At 45.8% G+C, this 18,268-nt stretch overlaps 1 protein-coding gene across 2 annotated transcripts in view; it reads right to left on the bottom strand.

Moving 5' to 3' along the window:
* Window positions 1–8,720, bottom strand: part of Lmo4 (LIM domain only 4) — a 16,575-nt gene extending 7,855 nt beyond the window's left edge. Inside the window, exons 1-2 of one of the 2 annotated variants that reach the window (XM_085677612.2) lie at window positions 8,316–8,720; window positions 5,354–5,592 (exon numbers count right to left, since the gene is read on the bottom strand). In XM_085677612.2, the coding sequence (XP_085533738.1) occupies window positions 5,354–5,589 (236 nt within the window). In that variant the 5' untranslated portion in view covers window positions 5,590–5,592; window positions 8,316–8,720. Of the gene's footprint in view, window positions 1–5,353; window positions 5,593–5,787; window positions 5,928–8,315 lie in introns of those variants that run through there. The other variant, XM_048453682.3, reaches the window with a different exon arrangement.
* Window positions 8,721–18,268: the final 9,548 nt, after the last annotated feature.

Below are 18,268 nucleotides of genomic sequence, written 5' to 3'. Positions count from 1 at the left end.
CACAGGAGCCATGGGGAGAGTGCTTATGGACAGCATCTCCTGATTTCAGTCTCCAAGAGAGATATTAAACTCAAGTAATCTGGGGGAGACTAAAGCGAAAAACCTGCCTGTATGGCCAAACACATATGAGCTGAGGTCGGGAGAAATTGGGAGTGTAGGGGGTAGAACCCTAGCAGAGCTAGGATTCCAATATTCCCTTGCAACACCCCAGAAGTATTTTAATGGATAAGAGTCTATAATTATGGCTGCCACTACCAACAGGTACATTGTGACACCGTATCACAAAAATACCCTTTCACAGTACCGAGCTGATTATCCAACCTAAGTGTTCATTTATTTAACAATTCACTCCGGGTAAAGGCAGTTGTATGTCTTCAGCACCTGAGTGTGCTTTAATAATCAGGGCAGCCGCGTGGAAGCCAAAAAGGCTTTCACATATCTTTATTTTCTCCAGCACAGGCTTTGGCAACCTGTCACAGAACAATCAGTCATAAAATCGTGGGATTCCTGAAGTGTCAAAAAATTACAAAGTTTGAAAATGACCAAGCCCTCCCCTGGCCAATGTGCTCTTGGCTAAACTGGGTATTAATGGAGTTTCAGACCCTTCTGAGTCTACAGCATTGAGGCTGCTTCAGAGAGAGCAGAACTCACATCTCAAACACACTCTAATCTTTTACCGAGATGAAGACAACCATTAGAATTCTATTCTTTTTTTTTCTTTTTTTGAAAAGTTGTCTTTTTTTTTTTTCCTTGTGCGTTGGAGAGTTAATTATCTAACCATGGGGACTGTCCAGGACAGTGTTTGATTTAAAAGGCTTGAGGCTTTAGGTGCTCAATTAAGTAGCTATCGGTCTCAGACTGGACTATAATGGGCTCTTTTCTCTTTAACTCAAGCAACGGGGAGATATACCCCAGGTCAGGCTAATTAAAGCCAGGGGAGTCTTTAATTGTGATGACAGAATTGGTTTCAGTTTCCTTTCTTTGGGTCCTCAGTCCAAGAAGGCCGTTAATATTTCAGCATTTGGGCAATGCAATCAATCACAAACATCAAGGGGTTCTTTACATGGAGAAAGGGAAAAGATGGGAAGAAATCCCACTTTTAAGGTGTCTTGTGTATCTGAAGCCTACTCGGAAGTGAGTCCTGTCTGCAGGCTCGGTTCCAAACCTCCTTGCTCACAGGAAGAGATGGAGAAACAAATTGTATTTTTAGTTTAACGTCAGTGCTTAGCGTCTTTCGGTAACTTCAATGACCAATAGGGGGGCTTATTTTCAGCGGCATTATTACTTCAAGCAAAATCCATGGAATATGGAGCGCTACCTGGCTGTGTTTTCTAAACTGCTTTCAGGCACGGGAGAGGGACATTTCCCAGAGTGGGGCTGAAAGGTACACATTTGTACCTGCAAGTAAATATCAGCAGCCTATCCGAGGAGAAAAATGTACATCCACAGCTACTGATCTAGAAGCAATTGGTTTTTCAGCAGGATCCTATATTTAATCTAAATTCTGCACCAGCTATATTAAATGTAACAAAGAAATGCAACCCAGAAATTATGCCTGGAGCCAAGTCCATTAAAGGTACTTCGGAATAACTAGAGTCCACGCACCTTAAAAGCTCCAGAAGCTATTTATACCTAAGAGGGGGGCTGTGCATAATCGCAACCACTGCATTAGAGAGGGGAGGGAGAGAAAAAAAAAAATCAGCCAAATTACGCTTGGTTAATTCAGAGTAACAGATCTGCCCCCAAGTGAATTAGAGGCCTTGAATTAATTCTGTTATGACAAATCAAGATAAACGTTCCCCCTAAATTGCATGCGATTTAATTAATTTTTGAGATCCTGGGTTTTTTTTTCCTAGCTAATAGTTCACATGCTCCTGTGCTGTCATTGTGCTTGAGTGGGCAGACTTCAAAGTGATATTAAATAACCAACTATTAGATTTACCTAGCACGTCCTATTGGAAAAGTGCCATTTAATTACCTAGCCTGTTCAATTAAAGGGACAGCATTCTCTGAATATAGCAGCTTGCTGTTGATTACCAGGGAAATGAACTCGCTGCCTGGCGGCGTCTCCCTTCCTAACGCGAATCCCCTCCCCAAACACACCCTCCACCTCTGGCCACCCTCAAACCCCCAACCCGGGCCCCGAGCTCAGCTCAGCTCAGCTCAGCTCACTGCGGCTGCGGGCGCCACGTGAACCGCCCGAGTGGAGCCGGGGACACCAGCGCCACCGCGCCGGCTCCTGCCCTGCGCTCGCCCCCTCGCGGCTCCGCACCGTGGACCCGGCCCGCCACCCACCCACTCGCCTGCTCCGACCGGAGCCCCACCCGACGGCGTCCGAACTTCCTTCTCTGGCCGCACTTTCCGCACCAGTCACCCGGCCCGAAGTGGGGGTGGAGGAAAACGTAGCGGACGGAGGAGGAGGGAAACGGGAGTTAGAAAAAGCTACTCCACGGCGCTTGGGTGGTGCAGAGGGGTCGGGAGTCGCGTGAGGGAGGGGGCAGCTGTAAGGTTCCCCGACTTTTGGAAGGTGGAGGGGCCAGGCAGACGTGGGTCCCTTTAAGATCCACCCTCCCCCTCCTCTCTACACCCCGCTTCCAGCCTTTCCCTCCCTCTCTTAGAGGCCAATTTTGTTAATTAAATGTTTTGTTTGCGACGAAGCTCTCATTCATTGCGGACACGTCATTCGGAGTAGATCTAAGCCAGAGACCAGATCTCATTAGATAAAGCCCATCAGAACTAAGAAAATGGAGGAGCCACTAATTAAAGCTTTTAATTGTGCAGATTCGCTGCAGCAAGGCCGCTGCTTTATCTGAAATCTTGAAGGAGAGGAGCAGAAGCCCAGCTCTGCTCAATCGACACTTGGCCACGGAGTGGGGGAGGTAGTGTGTGTGTGTGGGGGGAACACTTCCCTCTCCTTTCTACCCCCACCCTCCCACTGGCTCGCCCAGCTCCCCGCAGCTTTTTAGCCAGATCTTGGTTGTTTAAAAAAATCAACAAAAACAAAACAAAACAAAAAAACCCTCAAAGTGAGACCATGTAAAATCCCCTAAATAAATTGCACTGTGGTCCCAGCCAGGCAAAGGGGTCTTCTTCACCTGGTGACATGCAGAGGGACCACGCCACTCTTCAGTAGTCCTTAGTCTCAGAAGAACTGAAAGCTACCCCAACAAGTGGATTTGGGGGCACTTGGAAGAGGGAATGTCAGGGAGGGAAAGGAATGCCAGCACATTCTTCATTTCCTCACCCTTTGGGTTCCTTAAAGGACTAGAGAAAAGTAGGCCTTCAGGTGTCTCTATAGGAGGCTGGGCTTGAGGTGCCCTGAGCCAAGTGTGAGGCTTTCCACAAGCCCTTGGGCACTGAACTAGAATTTGTTTCTCCTGGGCAGACAAAAGTTTCGCAGGGTAGCATCTAGTTCTAGAGCAAGCCAAATTCCAGCCCAAAAGTTCAGAGGCAAAAAGAAGCAAGACTCCAAGATTATTTAAGGTTTAGAGCTGTGGGCATATCCTCCAATAGATTCCAAGAAAAACGCCAAAAGGGCATTTATTATTTGGCCCCAAGAATAAGGAAAGGAATGGACTTGATTCCCAGGAAGCCACTTGCCTAAACTTGTCCCGTGGGAATCCAAGTGGACCCGTCTCCTGTTTAATTAGTGGTAATCAGAAGCAAAGATAGGTCGTCGCCCCCTTGAAGACACTTGAGCTGGAACTGCACCATTTACCAAATCTTAACTGTCAATTTTTCCACTTCAAACCACCATCCTTTCTTAGCACACTCTGTCTCCACTTAATTCTAATACTGTCAAAGCTCATGGCACGGCTTGGAAGGAGAACCAGAAAGCATCACACCCGAGCTCCTGCTGATTTCCCAACATTTACTTCTAAAAGAACACTTAGTGAAATTAATGCAGCCCTATTAATTTAAAAATAAAAGCTCCCCCCCATATTTCTTTCACTTGACTGATGGAGGATGCTAGCAGAGTGAATATAGGTTGCATGAACCGCATACCCAAATGTCATCTCACCCCGATGATGGCACAGGAGGCAAGCACACCCACCCTCAGCTCCAAACTGCACTAGCATCGTGTGCAGCATCAAACACAGACGATGACAACCACAGCGGGGCAAGATTCCGAGGAAAAGATCCTGTCCACTATTCCCCCAAAATGAAGACAGAACCGAATGTTCTTCCTAATCACTTTATGGACAAAGGTGTAGAGCAGAAACAAATAGAAGGAAACTCTTTAAAGTGTGTGTTTTTCTAGTATCGGTGCGCCTGTCTTTTTTTTTTTTTTAATTACTGGATGTTGAAACAGAACACCTCCTAGACGCATTCATGTGCATCAGTCTATCAAACCATTTACTCAAATTAAATGTGTAATCCTTCAAATGCCTCCTTTCAAATTAATGAGTTTAAGTAGCTTGAGTTCACCTGAAAAGATCCTATAGGCACCTGACCTCCTGAATTCTTTCCATTAGCTGCCCTGAAGCCTGTTGGAAAAGGCTGCTTACGAGGACATGACTGTTCCTATACATTGCTTTAAATTGCAAGATTAGCATAATCCTATAGTCTCTTTGGGGGATCAAGGGCAGTGCTACAAATGGCAACAACAAAAAACAACAAACCCCAACATTCTTCAAATGAAAAAAAAAATCCAGGTTCTCCACCAAAAGCCACACACAAACAGTGACTCTGTCAAACCTTTCCAGTGAGCCTATGAAGAAAAACACTGCCACTAAGTCTTGTTTTTATTTTATTATTATTATTATTTACTATAAAAAGAATTATAAGTCTTTAAACTGATGGGTAATCAGTGTTTTTCACAAGGAGCACAAAGAATGAGTCACAGCATTCCGCTCAGAAAAGTTGAAAAGTGCTTATGTAAATATCATAATTAGCCATCACTAGAGACGAATAATTTCTCACTAACTGCACTTTTATTTTTAAATAAACCTTTTGTCTCTGAGTGTGAGTCCCCGCTTAGCTCTGAGAAAGCACCTGAACACCTACATTTTAGACATGCTTACTTTTTTTAACCTGAAGCTCAAGCTGAGGCTACACTTAGAATTTATTCCAGAGGATGCCCAACCTTGGACACTTAACCGCCCAAGTACCACCAGACTAGAGTTTTTAGCCTTACTTTGTCTTCAAATGCTGTAAAATTAACACATGCTTTTTTGAGTTCCTTAAATGCCGCCAACTAAAGGGTGGTTTGGGGTTTTTTTTGGTATTTTTTTTTTTGAAGTGAAGTCTGTCATGTATCCCCAAGGATGTCCGCTCCTTCCTTAAACCCCTGGTAACCCCTGGACCTGTTCCTGCTGGGCTCACCCATCTGGCAGAAAGGCAGCGGACTTACCTAATGTAGTCATTTCTGCAGAGGATCATGCCGCTCTTGGTGTAACAGGACGTGCCGATGTCGCCCAGCTGCGCCTGGCAGCAGGAGCACTTGAGGCAGCGGCTGTGCCAGTAGCTGTCCATGGCATAGAGCAGAAAGCGGTCCGCAATCTTGCCCCCGCAGCCTGCGCAGCGCTTCCAAGAGAGGGAGCCGGCCGTCACCGGGGGCGGCTGCGAGCTGCTGCCCGGGTTCACCATGGTCTAGGGAGAGAGAAAAGACAAAACGGACGAAGCAAAAGTTAGAAGTCGATCTCCGGGCGCCTGAAACCAGCGCGCTCCCCTCCTCCCTCCCCCTAGAGTGGCTGCAAGAGAAGCAGCAGCAGGGCCAGGGCGGGAAGGAGGCCGATCGGGGAGAAGGGAAGGAGGGAGGCTCGCCGGCAGCAGCCGCCTGTTTACTTTTCTCAAGCTTTGTTCTGGGGCCACGAGCTGCTCTCAACTTTCCAAAGCGCTCGCCGCCGCTGACAATTTCAGCTCGGGGACTGTCAAAACTCCGAGAGCCAGGCTCGGTGGCGCGCTCCACCCCTCGCGGCGCCTCCTCCTCCTCCCCCCCCCCTTACCAGCGCCCGCCTCCGCCCGCTCCTCCCGCCGCCGCCCGCCTCCAGCAAATGAGGGTCAAACCCACCCACCGCCGCGCCCGGCCCCTCCCCGGCCCCCGCCGAGCCCCGCGAGCCAGCCGCGGGCCGCTGGAGGTGGCCGCCCGCCGCAGCCACGTTCCCTCCCGAGCTCTGCCGGGGGAAGTGAGGCTGCAGTTCATAAGTTGCAAATAGTTCGGGGTTTTCTGCAAGGCGGGGGGCGGGGGTGTGGAGAGAAGGAAAGGCCGAGGGAGAGATGGAGGTGGTGGGAGGGGAGGCAAGGTGGCGAGAGGGGAGGGGGGTGCCGGGTGTAAAGTTGCGAAACTGGTTTTTCGTATTTTAAACAGCACCTTTCACATGCCATTGTGGTGACCGCCATCTCCCATTATTGTTCCAAATCTCATTTCATTTTGAAGATCAATGAGTGTTTTCAGGACACAGGCAAGGATAATAGATCATTGAACTTTAGGATGCCTGTTAACTTCCTATACAAACACTCTCCACTTTGGTCTCGCTAATCTGCCCTTGATCAGCAATTTAAATGCTAGAGCTTTGTTCCTCCAAAGGGGGGGGGGGGTAGATAATGTGTGAGGAGGCGCTATTGAGGGACACACAAGTTAAATTCAAGCCAGTCCTGCTGTCACCCAAAACTGATTTTAAACACCCCCCCCCCACACACACACTTTCTAATGAATGCCACAAGAGAAGCAACGGGGGTATAATATAGGAATCAATTTATAAAGCTTAGCTTAAACCGATTAATTTGTTGCCTCCAATACGGAGTCCAATAAAGTCCTAGTGTTTCTCCAGTCACTTATTCTATAAAAAGATCAAGTTATTTACTGCCAATTAAGCAGCTTGTTTTGTCTTTGTCCTCTGTATGCCGAGAGTGTGGGCTCCCCCAGGCTCCCCAAGACATTCAGCAGATACCTCGGAAGGGAGAGGGCCAACTTTGTCTGTCCCCAGCCCAACTTAACTGCAGCAAAGAACAGGGGAGAAGGAACGAGAGAAGGACTCCGGTTCCTTAAATAGGCCGATTTTAAACACATTTCCTCCGAAAGAGTCCCGGAACGTGTGTCCAGTGACCGCACAATAAACCAGAATAAGAACTGCACCAATTAAGCTGTAACAAAACCCTGAGACTCTGGAAACAGGACCGCTCTAAAACCCATTAGCATTGCATTTATCCGAATGCATCATACCTTTATGTAAATTGATTTATCTGATGCATTTACTCGAGGAATTGCTTTTTGTTACAATTTCAGCCCTAACCCAAATGAATCTGCATTTCCTGCCCTAGGTCTTTAAACTGTCCCCCCCCCCCCTCAACGTTTTAATCGCTCCGAATTCCTTTTTAAAAGGGGAGGGGGAGGGAGGAGATTCCAAGCTGCTCCCCGCCCCCATCTTTAGTGAGAGGTAAATATATATGTATTTTTTTTTGAAAAGGAAACATTACACTGAGAAAAGCATCCAGTAACCCCATTAGCTAAAGCTCTTAAGGACAAGCAATACCTTAATGCTGATTAAATCTAAAAGAGATGAATCAAGAGGACTGACCAGAAACTGACTCCCCTGATAACTAAGGACGGGCCCTCATCAAGTTTCATTTAGAGTTGGAAAAAAAAAGAAAGAAAGCTTTTAAGTTAAATAGGCTTATACTCTAGTAATTACATAGCCAAGCAATTTAGGTCCTGGGATAGCCAGTGAAATAGAAAGCAGAGCTGGCAGCTAGAGGCAAAATCTGCCCCCCTTTAACAACGTCTCTGGTGTTTTTTAATGGAGACCAAGGGAGGGACAAACGTAGCGCTGGCCATTTGTAGTACAAAAATGGATGCTTAATTCATGTCTTGATTTTAATTAGGTGATTCACCGGATTTCTCCTGGATTGGAACAAAAGACTTATAAGCCAAGAGGAATTCTTTTTAAAAAGAGAACCGGCAATGCCGTATCCTGGTCACTTAGAGCTTTTCGGTCCCTGTTTCAAATAGTGTTGGGGGGTCATGACTATGGCCCCCACCCACGCACACGCCACTTCTCATCTAAGCAGCCCCTGTCTTTCCTTTAGGAACTGGAACTGCCCCCAGACCTCTCGAGGGTCCCCACCAGCCCGGTCTCCAAGAAGAACCCTTTTGTAAGCAAGGAACCGCTACAAAGCTGGCCCGGGGCTGCCCTCGGTGCTAGCTCGCAGGCCGGCCTCGTAGTTTCAGACTCACGCATTATCTAAGGCGACGTATTGTTTACTTGCAATTTGGGACGGTCAAGGGAAGGAAGCCAAAGAAAACAGCCCCGGCCCCGATCAGTTCCCCCCCCCCGCTCCTTCCCCGCCCGCGGTGCCCCCAGCCACCCCCTTACCTGCTTCTCCCCTATATTGCAATACTGCGAGAGGCGGCGGCGGCGGCGAAATGCGAGCGGAGCCGCTCGGCTTCCAGGGCAGGGGCGCCGGGGCCGGCGGAGCTGGAGGGAAGGAGGGAGTTCTCGCAGAAGCAGGAAAGGGGAGGAGGGGGCTACGGTCTGATTTTTTTTTTTTTAATCGCGTGGCTCTGGGGCGGGTAGAGGGAGCCCCACGCTAAGTGGCAGGCGGCCCAGCGCAGAAGTGTCAAGTCTCAGCCCGCGGGTCCTGGTCCTCAGCCCCCGGCTGCGCGCGAGCAGCTGCAGGCGCCCTCGGCCCGGCCCGTGCGGCGCAGCGGCAGCCACTGCTGCAATCGCGGCTGCAAGTTTGGCAATGTGGCTTCACTTTGTACGCGCCCCCGCCCCCGCCGCGCCCGCGCGCTCCTCCTCCTCCGCCGCCGCCTTCCTCCCGCCCGCCCGCTCCGGGCCGCCGGCGGCTCGGCCGAGCTCTTCCCCCCCCTCCCGCGACCTGCGGCCCGGGAGCGGCGGTGCAAGCTCGGCCCCGCGGCCCGCGCGACGGCGCACGGAGTGGAGAGCTGCGGACCGGCCGGGAGCGCTGCACCGATCGGCTGCCCCGCTGCTGCTGCCCGACTCGGAGGCGGCGGCGCGGGCCTCTAACCGGCTCGCTCGCTCCTTCGGCGGCGCTTACACATGTGTTACTGACAGAGCAGAATCCCAACTACTCCCCGGCTCTGCCGCCGACGTCAGCGACCCTCAGCCACTGGGCGGCCGGATTGTTCAGGCGGAATAATAAAACCTGCCAATCCGGGGAAGGACAAAGGGTGACTGAAACGAGACTCGGGGGGCGGGGAGCGAGGCGGGCGGCTGAGCGGGCCCGGCCCGGGAAGGCGGGGGGCCGGGTCGGGGGACGAGAAGGGATCCCGGTAGCGCGAGGGACGCGGCCAGCGAGCGCGTGCCCAGGCTCGGGACCACACCTGCCTGCCCGGCGCGTGGGGACGCGTGGAGCCACCCCCGGAGGGCCTCGGGGATCGCCTTCCCTGGCCCAGAGAGCAGACCCTCGGGAAACTTACTTTCCCAGAAATGGGTCTCTTCCTGGTAGGGTAGAGGATTCTTTCTGCCGGAGGGAGGTGGACTTCACACAGGCGCAAAAGCGCTTGTTTTGTTTAATTCACGGGATTGCAGATTTCAAAACCTTAGGGAAAGTGGGAAGTAGTTCCCTACGTAAGTACTGCCTGCTTAACCCCATCTTGCTCCCATTAACCCCGGTGTAAACTGGATGGAGCAGGCAGTTCATAGATGCTTGTCTATCTATGTTGCTGCCGGGTACAAATCACATCCCTGGTTTTCAGAGATGAAGAAAACTTTATAGAGAAAGCGTTTGCTCGCCATTCTCCCTCAGTGTGGATATGCTAGCTCTCTCACAGCCCCCTACAGCAATTCAAGCCTTTGCAAGACGTGCTAGCTCACAACCCTACGAAAAGAAAACTACTCATTTCCTGTACATATCAAGATTTGAGGAATGCTAGCTTCGGAGCCTCTTTTCAGGGCCAGAGCTCAGCCTAGGTCCTCGACTCTCTAGTTACTCGACTTTATTCTGCCAAGTAGGTTTAATAAATCTCCCATCTGAGGTTAATATTAGGATTGATTATTAATAGTAAGTTCCAGAGAGATTTTTCTGTTGGAAATTATCATGGAAGTGCAAAGCCCCGCTGCTAAGTATCATTAACTACAACCAGCCTTGTGGGACAAGCTTTCATACTGTATTACACACAGGCCTGCTGGACGGAGGAAAAGAAGTTGAAAGAAAATGAGGCGATTTAGACCTTGCTTCTGTGTGCAGAATTTTCGGTCCTTTAAACTGCCAAAATTAGGACAGAAGAATAAATATTGCCCATGAAACCAGGCCGAGAATGATTTTAATGCCAGTTAAAAATACACATTTCTATATTCTAGCTCCTTGAATTCCGAGCAGGTTACAGTTAAAAATTATCCTGATGGATTTGTATTTAACGTGGCATTCGTATGACCGTGTCACCTTGGGCACATATTAAAAGCATTTTTATAAAAATCGTTGAGGTGAGAATAATAATTGGGATGTGCTATGCAGCAAAGCAGCCGGAGATGAATAGGATGAAAGCAGGCCAATTTAGGAAAGATTTAAAAAAAAAAAATAAGAGGAGGAAAGGACTCCATGAGGAAATAATGCCTTGAAATTTCTGGGTTCATTTTTGACTCGTTAATAATTTACATCAACCAAAAGGAGGTAAGCACGAGGAGTTTTGTTTTTAAGACCAGTCTCAAAGTAGGTATTTCTACCTCTGCCTACTGAGTTCTGGGATTTGGGGCCTGCACCATTTTGCTCAGCTGGTACCTCGGCGACTGCTATTGTGTAAGAATATGGCAGATGAGAAGATTTCCATCTCTTTGTGATCACTTTCTTATCTTAAAAAAAAATGAACTTAAACCTTATGGTCTCCCCCCCCCCTTTTAGCTGTTTTTTGTTTTTGTTTTTTTTAAACAGAACCCATACCATGTAGCATCATCGTGAGTTATAGCGTTTCCTCAGGTCTGAACAGTAACATGAAATTTTAATTCTAAAATGAAATGTTATAAATGTAAGCAAGAATATGCTCAGCTGTCACGGAATGATTTTTCTAGGGGTCCAGGCAGTTTCTGTGGAAGGAAGGAAAGAGGGACTGACAGAACTTTGAACATGTGTCTCCAGGCTACATGGGGCCTGCTCTTTCAGGGACGGTTTTAATGTTTTGATTCTAATTGTGTGTGAAGTCTGCATATATATTCCAGTAAAGTGGGGTGAGCAGGAATATACAACCAGAAAGCTTCTTTTACTGGTTTCTGTGGTTATAGAATGCAAAGATAGTGGAGGCTACCATCTTCTCTGAAGGACGAGAAGCGAATCCATTCCCTGTAATCAAAATCCAGGTGTACTTTAACCACAGCGCCACCTCTGGGCAGCCTTTATTTCTGCATCCTTGGTCTAAGCAGCCCTTTCTCATGCAGGTCTATCTGTCTCAAAATTACCTTCCTGAGAGAGGAGCCCTGGGTCACTCTCTGATTTCCGCTGATCCTAAACATACAAAAGCGACGAACATATGCAAGCTCCGAAGGGCACTGATGCCCTGTTTAATAGAATTGTTCAAACAATTATATATAAAGAAATAGCACCAAGAAATAATTCTGATACCAAGTAAAATGGACTAACTTGGATAACATTGCATTGCGTCTGTTGGTTTGGGAAGACTCCGTGGACATCACACATTCATCATTCACTCAGTGACCTAAATAAGGGACAAAAGTATATCACTTTATGAAAAAGAAAGGAAAAAAAACCAAACTGCTTCCCAAGGGTTTTTGTTGTTGTTGCTGTTGTTTTTAATTAAACAGAAGAACCATGTAGATCCTAAATCAAGCCTTCCTTCTCCCTACTTGTCCCGAAATTGTTTGTCTGCATCTTCTCAGCTGAGCTCTCACTCATGGACCATGTGCTCCCCAGTGACAAGTCTTTTAAGAATCCACGGACAGCAGAAGCTCTGTCTGTCTATCCTCCTTCTGATATGTCCAAGACAAGCAAGCGCCCAGCCCTTTCTCATGGCGGGCTGGGGGAAAGGTGGTGCCCTTTGAAAGCCCATGAGAAGCTGTGTGTTTGAAGGAAGGCTTTCCATTACACAGGGACTGCCCATCTTTACTCTGGCATCTCAGAACTCCAAAGGTCCCAGTGGAGAAGGCATGAAGATGAAACCAGTTAAAAACCAATGCCAAAGACTAGGCGGTGGGTTATGCTTTTCTATTGGCTGGGTGTGGAGAATACAGTCCCTAGGGCCTGGGAAATTAAGGGAAGAAATTTAAAATCTGAAGAATTAAAGCTGAATAGGATTGCCAGTCACGCGAGCCTACTGTACCGGCTACTTGAGAGGCTGAGGTAGGAAGACTGCTCGACTGGGAAATTTGGGACAGCACAACCTTCAAAAGAAGAAAGGGGAAAAGGAAAAGAAGGAAGGAACAAGAAAAAGGAGGGCTGGGGGATAGAACTCAGTTGGCGGGGCGTTGGTGCAGCATGTAACTAGCTGGAGCCCACAGACTGCATGAACCAGGTGTGGTAGCACACCTGTGTGACCCTCACTCAGGTGTCGGTGAAAGAATTCGTAATTCAGGGTCAACTCAGCTGCACAGAAAAGTCCACATGAGGCTTTGTCTCAAAAAACAAACAGCTCTTGAAAAAGAGAGAAAAGAAAGGGGAAGGAAGAGAGAAGGGTTCACATGATAAAAAGATAAGCAATCACTTTATTAGAACATTAAAAAAAACTCAATGATTAATATGATAAATATCCCACCAAATTATTTATGCTAATTAGTTTTAGATAGAAAGTTTTAGCCCAACTCCTGTTTTATAAGGGAATTAAGACCACAGGGAAGAAAATGATTTTCTTGGAATGAAAACAGAACATGGCTGAAGAAAAAGGAAGCATTCGTGTTGCTATCGCTGTAACCGGGACTGTAACTGAAGGTGTAGGTTCTGCTTCTCACTTTTCTGTTACGGCATGTGGGACTCATGGCAATGACCGGCAGGGTGGGAAAGATAATGGGGAAAAGGGTCCAGAATTGTGAGTATTTCCCCCGACAAGCAAGGCAACTTTACTATAATTGCAAAAGATGACTCATTTTCTTCGTGTGGGTTCATAAGGAAGAAAGGCCTTCACTACACCCCAAATCTGCTTCAGAACTATAGGTAAATCTTCATTTAGAATTTATCTCATGGTGACGATTTCTTTGGAGAAATTTGGCTTCTCCAGACTGCCTGTCTAAGACTGGAGTCTGTTAACGCTCCAAGCACAAGTGATATTGTGCAAAGCAATGCACAGACTCTTCGCAAGTGGTTCGCTGTGTTCCTTCAGACTAGAGCAGTGTGGTTCTCAGCCTTCCTGGTGCTGTGACCCTTGAATACAGCTCCTCACCCTGCGCTGACCCCCAACCATAAAGCTACTTTCGTTGCTACTTTGCACCTCTAATTTTGCTACTGTTGGGAATCGGTAATGTAAATATCTGTATTTTCCAATGGTCTTAGGTAACCCTGTGAAAGGGTCCTTGGACCCCAAAGGGACTTCGACCCACAGATTGAGAACTGCGGCTCTAGCTGGTCTGATGGGTCAGGTGATGCTTATTAAAACCAAGATAAAACTTTTCCTGGATAAATTTAATTTAATAATAGGTACAAAAGAGAGTATAAATGTGTGTGTATGTAATACTACTGAATGTATTAAAATTATATAGTCTGCCAAAAACAGGGATCCTGTTTAAAATCAATTGTTGCCCCTTCAAGATAAAGGAAATGAGAACCTATTGACATAAAAATTAAAGCCATACAACATAATTCATTTTCCTTTTTGTTATCTCTGTTTTCGGTAAAAGAAGGGATAATAATTCAGAAATCTTAAGCTGTCTAAACCACAAATTCTGTAGTGTCATTTTAATTGCAGTATTGATATAATTAAGCTTTTTTTAAAACTCTGTGCAGTTTTCTAATGAAATGTACTATTTTAAATATAATGCTAGTTTCTATTTTCTCACAAAGAAATTGATGAAAATATGAGAATATTTATTCATTGTAATGGATGACTGTTGGAATTAGGGGAGCACAATCCATAGCTGTCCGTGGCCTTGAAAAACACACATCTCTACTCTATATAGCACTATAAATTTTTTCGAATAAAAAGTACAACCAGATATGGATTTTTTAAAATAATAAAATTGGATAACTCAATTGACTAAAATGTGTTCCCTCCACGCAGAGGTACACATTATAACGTCATCATTTATATTTCCCAACATAAATCAAATTTCATAATAAAATTGTTTTTGATGAATCACCACTTCTTTTCTAGCTTCAAAACATTCTGACAGAGAAAGCAAATTTGTTGATCTCTCTGTATGATAAGAAATCACTGAAAATATATTTAAGACTTTTAGTCTACGGTGACTTTTTTTTTTAAATGTCCTTTAAAATTAAATATTCAAGTGACGCCAACCTCAAATTTGGGGGAAGAACCAAAGAATAAAATTGACTTTATTTTCAGCATTTTTTCCGGAGCCATCTGTTGTGTTCTCTGACAATGAGGCCAAGAAGAGTCATTAGAGAACAATGCCACGGAAACAATTTGCTTAAAAATGAAAACGTAAACCACACTACCTTTAAGATATGTTTGTTCTAGGCATAGGTTTAAGTATCCCAACATTGTCCCCAGACGTCTCCTGCCTGTTTTTGTTGCTTTTCTCCACTGAGATAACAGTTCACATTGCCCTGGAATTCCTCCGTACCCCTGGTGTCCGGTAGTAAATCCTCCACATTATTAGAATATCTGTCTGTTATCAGCCCAGTCAGGGGGTGAATTATTGACTATAACTCATTGCTGGGAAGACTGCACATGGCACTCCAGTGAAGTTTTGATAATTTCTAGAAGTCATGATAATTTATGGACGGGGGTTTTGATTGATTTCCCTCCACCTATTTTGTGCCTATCAGTAAATAGGACACATATTGATGGCCTACTTGAAGTACATTAACAATATGGGACAATTCACAACTTAAGCATGTCTGTATCCCCCCAGAGAGATTCTGTTAACACAGCAACTCGGTGTCTCTGAATTTTCCTCTGTTGGCTTTACTCATGGGAACTGGGAATCACAGATCTCTGCCACCTGAATGTGGAAAACCACCGGCCACAGAGCTATTCAGATGCATCCCTCATGTACACTGATTCTAGCCTCTGCTTCTGATGAATCAGGGAACTAGAGGCAGGGAAGCAAAAACACATACAGAAAGATTTTTGCATCACTTCAAGTATCAGGATCCAGCCCATCGGATAAGAGGCCTTTTGAATCCAATGAATACTAGCTAAGTTAGTTATTATTTGAAAATCTTGTAATATATGGGTATAAAATCCACAGATACTGTTCAATATGCTATAACTGTCACTTTAAAGTCTGTCAGACTATTGGATAATCCCCGCCCTTAACAACAATTCTATTGTACTATCTTTTGTGTTTGTTTTCCTCCTGTCTCATTTTTGCTACATTCTCCAAATTCAATTATTTCCCAGAGTAAACTCCACTAGACAAATGTTTCTTTTATTCCTTTACTGAGTTTTCATCATTGTGATTTCATTATTGTCTGATTTTACTACAACAATTGCCTCCCAGAAAAATAACAGTATTTCCAACTCTTAATATATACTTTGGAATAAGGCAAGCAGTATAAATAATAATTCCAACTTAATGGTTATTTTCCTAGATGCCATTTAAAACATGTCTACATATCTAGAAATTTCAACTTACACCCAAATAATATTTTGAAATCTCAAATAAAAATAATGGTGTTGCTTTTGCGAGAGCAGTCAGGATCAAAGGCGGGTTATTTGACTGAATAGTTGGCTGGGGGAAAATAATGCTTTCTTCATTTTGTCTTAATTTAGTAGCTTCTAGCAGTCATCTAAACAATCTTAAAATTAAAAGATAATGTTAATGGGAGAGACTGTTGTCATAGGATAATGGTTCCCTGCTGCTAGATTAATGCAGCCACAACAATGCTAGAACACTCATTGAAAATACAGGGGGAGACAAAGCCAGGAGATTTATTTCCAAAGCAGGTGTCATGGAGCCTGTGACACTGTTGTGTTACAATTACATCGCTTCATTTTTGCCAAATCACAATGGAGAATGATCTTTTCTTCCCCCCTGAAGGGTACAAAGAGGCAGTGGCATGGGCTCAGAGCTCCATGACCGAAGTACATTCTTTTAGACTAGAGAAAATTTCTTGTATAATTCTTCTAATCAGGAGGAAGCTCTATTTTTTAAACATGTATGTACATCTATGTACATGTATGTCTCACGCATGGGTACCCTCGAGAAATCGGTAGAGGCCGTTGGAGTTCCCTAGAACTGGAGTTACAGGTTACAAGCAGCATGATGTGGGTGTTGGGAATTGAACTCGCGTCCTCTGGAAGAGCAATAAGTACTAGCAACCACAGAGCCGTCTCTCCAGCCCCAGAAGGAGGCTTCTTAAAGCTGTACCACTTATACGTGCATTTGTGCCCTCAAAAGGGAGGGGCACAACAACAAAAACCATCATTATTATCTACGTGATCCTGGTATCCCCTCCTTTAGAATAGTGTTAAGCGTCATTGGCATCCGTACATTTCTTCCCAGCCAACTAGGGAGTGATAAGCTCTGTCCACAGATGTTCACTACCATAGCCAGCCATCCTGCTTGGTCTAGTCGCATCCAGATAAGAGTTCCAAGGGCCTAACAAGAACATCATGGAAGTCAGAATTCCTAGCAGCCTCCCAGATTCCCATTCATTTTATGACTGCCCCACATAGTCTGTTCTTGATAGTGGGTCACCCTGATCAAAAGACCTTTGGAAAGAGGGTCTGGAGGTCAGAAATGGAAGACGTAAGCGATGTTCAGAGCATCAGAAGATGCGGTCCTGCTAGCATAGAAAGAAATTGCCCGTATCAAGGATCTGTTCAAAGAATACGCATGGGAAGCTGCCTGCGAAAAGGAGCTGAGGGGCCACCACCAGCAACTGGTCAGGAAACGGGGACCTCAGTTCTGCTGCTCTTAGGATAATCTAACAACAACCGGAGACTTTGAGCCATGGATGAGATGGCAGACTCAAACGACACTGTGACTTCAGCCTAGTGAGAACCTGCACAGAGAACCCAGCTGTGCTATTCCCAGACTTCTGACCCACAGAGACCCTGAGATAACAGCGAGGAATTGTTTTAAGCTGCCAATGTTATGTAATTTGATATCAGAAAACTAATGCAAATTTCGTGAGAAAAGGCCTGAGTGAGTATTTTGTTCCACCCTTCCCCTCAAGTAGAAGCTATTCTGTTTTTTCCCAGTCACCTACTCTAGCTGAGCCTGAAGCAAAAAAAAAAGAAAAGAAAATTCAAACAAAAACTGAGTTTCCTAATTGTGATCATGGTGTGTATCAGTTAGGATTGGGGGTTATAACAGATAGTACCAATAAATAACTCATACATGAGGGGATAGATAAAAAGGTAGCAACACTTGGGATTAAGACATGGCCTAAGAACTAGTCTGGAAAATAGCACCAAGTTCCACAGTTTTAAGGTAAGAAGTTCTCTAGTGACCTCTCAGCAGGAATAGTTGGTTTGAATGATACTGTCTTGGGTCACCCATTCTATTTGCAGAGTTCCTGAAGAAGCCTCCTTTTGGGCATTCTCAGGTCAGGAACCCACTTTCTACAGATGGGGAAGGAACAAGGCTCTTAGGGTCTCCTAGAGAGAGCCAACCCTGGAGGCATCCTCCTGCCAAGACTATGCAGTGAGCAAGAGGTAATACTACCCTAGGAGGAATTAGGATCTAGACAATTTAAAAAATAACACACGTCAGCCATATTGCATGTAGCCAGAGGATGAATGCTAGAACCATGGGCAGCAGAGAGCCTATCAATTACACCCAAAATGTGTTATCATGATGAGGACTGTCAGGCTTTTGGAGACAACAGGATGAATCTGAGGAACTGACTGCCACAGCATGGTTGTGGTTGGTGCGACTGGGTCATCCGAGGAAGTTATGGACCTAAGGACTCAGCTGTCTCTCTGTATTCCCCATACATGACCTGTGTGGAGCAGCCAGAATGAAATGACTACCTACCTTGTTTGAGCCTAATGATCACGATTTCTTACCTCTAGCCCAATCCTCAGCATCATGTTTCTCTTAGGATTGTAAGGGTTCCTGACTGCGGGGGTATAATACATGTCAGAGATGTTTTAAGCCAATGTTCAGGACAGTGGGCAAGCCAGCTGGGCAGATGTTGGCAATGAAGTGCCTGCATCATTTGCTTATATAAATGGGATCGTGGTTTTCTGTGTGTACATATTCGCCTCAACCAAGTTTTTGACTGTTCTTTT

The sequence above is a fragment of the Myodes glareolus genome, chromosome 17 (genome assembly GCF_982192425.1).
Source record: "Myodes glareolus chromosome 17, mMyoGla1.1, whole genome shotgun sequence".
Lineage (NCBI taxonomy): Eukaryota > Metazoa > Chordata > Mammalia > Rodentia > Cricetidae > Myodes > Myodes glareolus.
The sequence above is the reverse complement of the archived record's forward strand: the minus strand, read 5'-3'. Positions and strand labels throughout refer to the sequence as shown.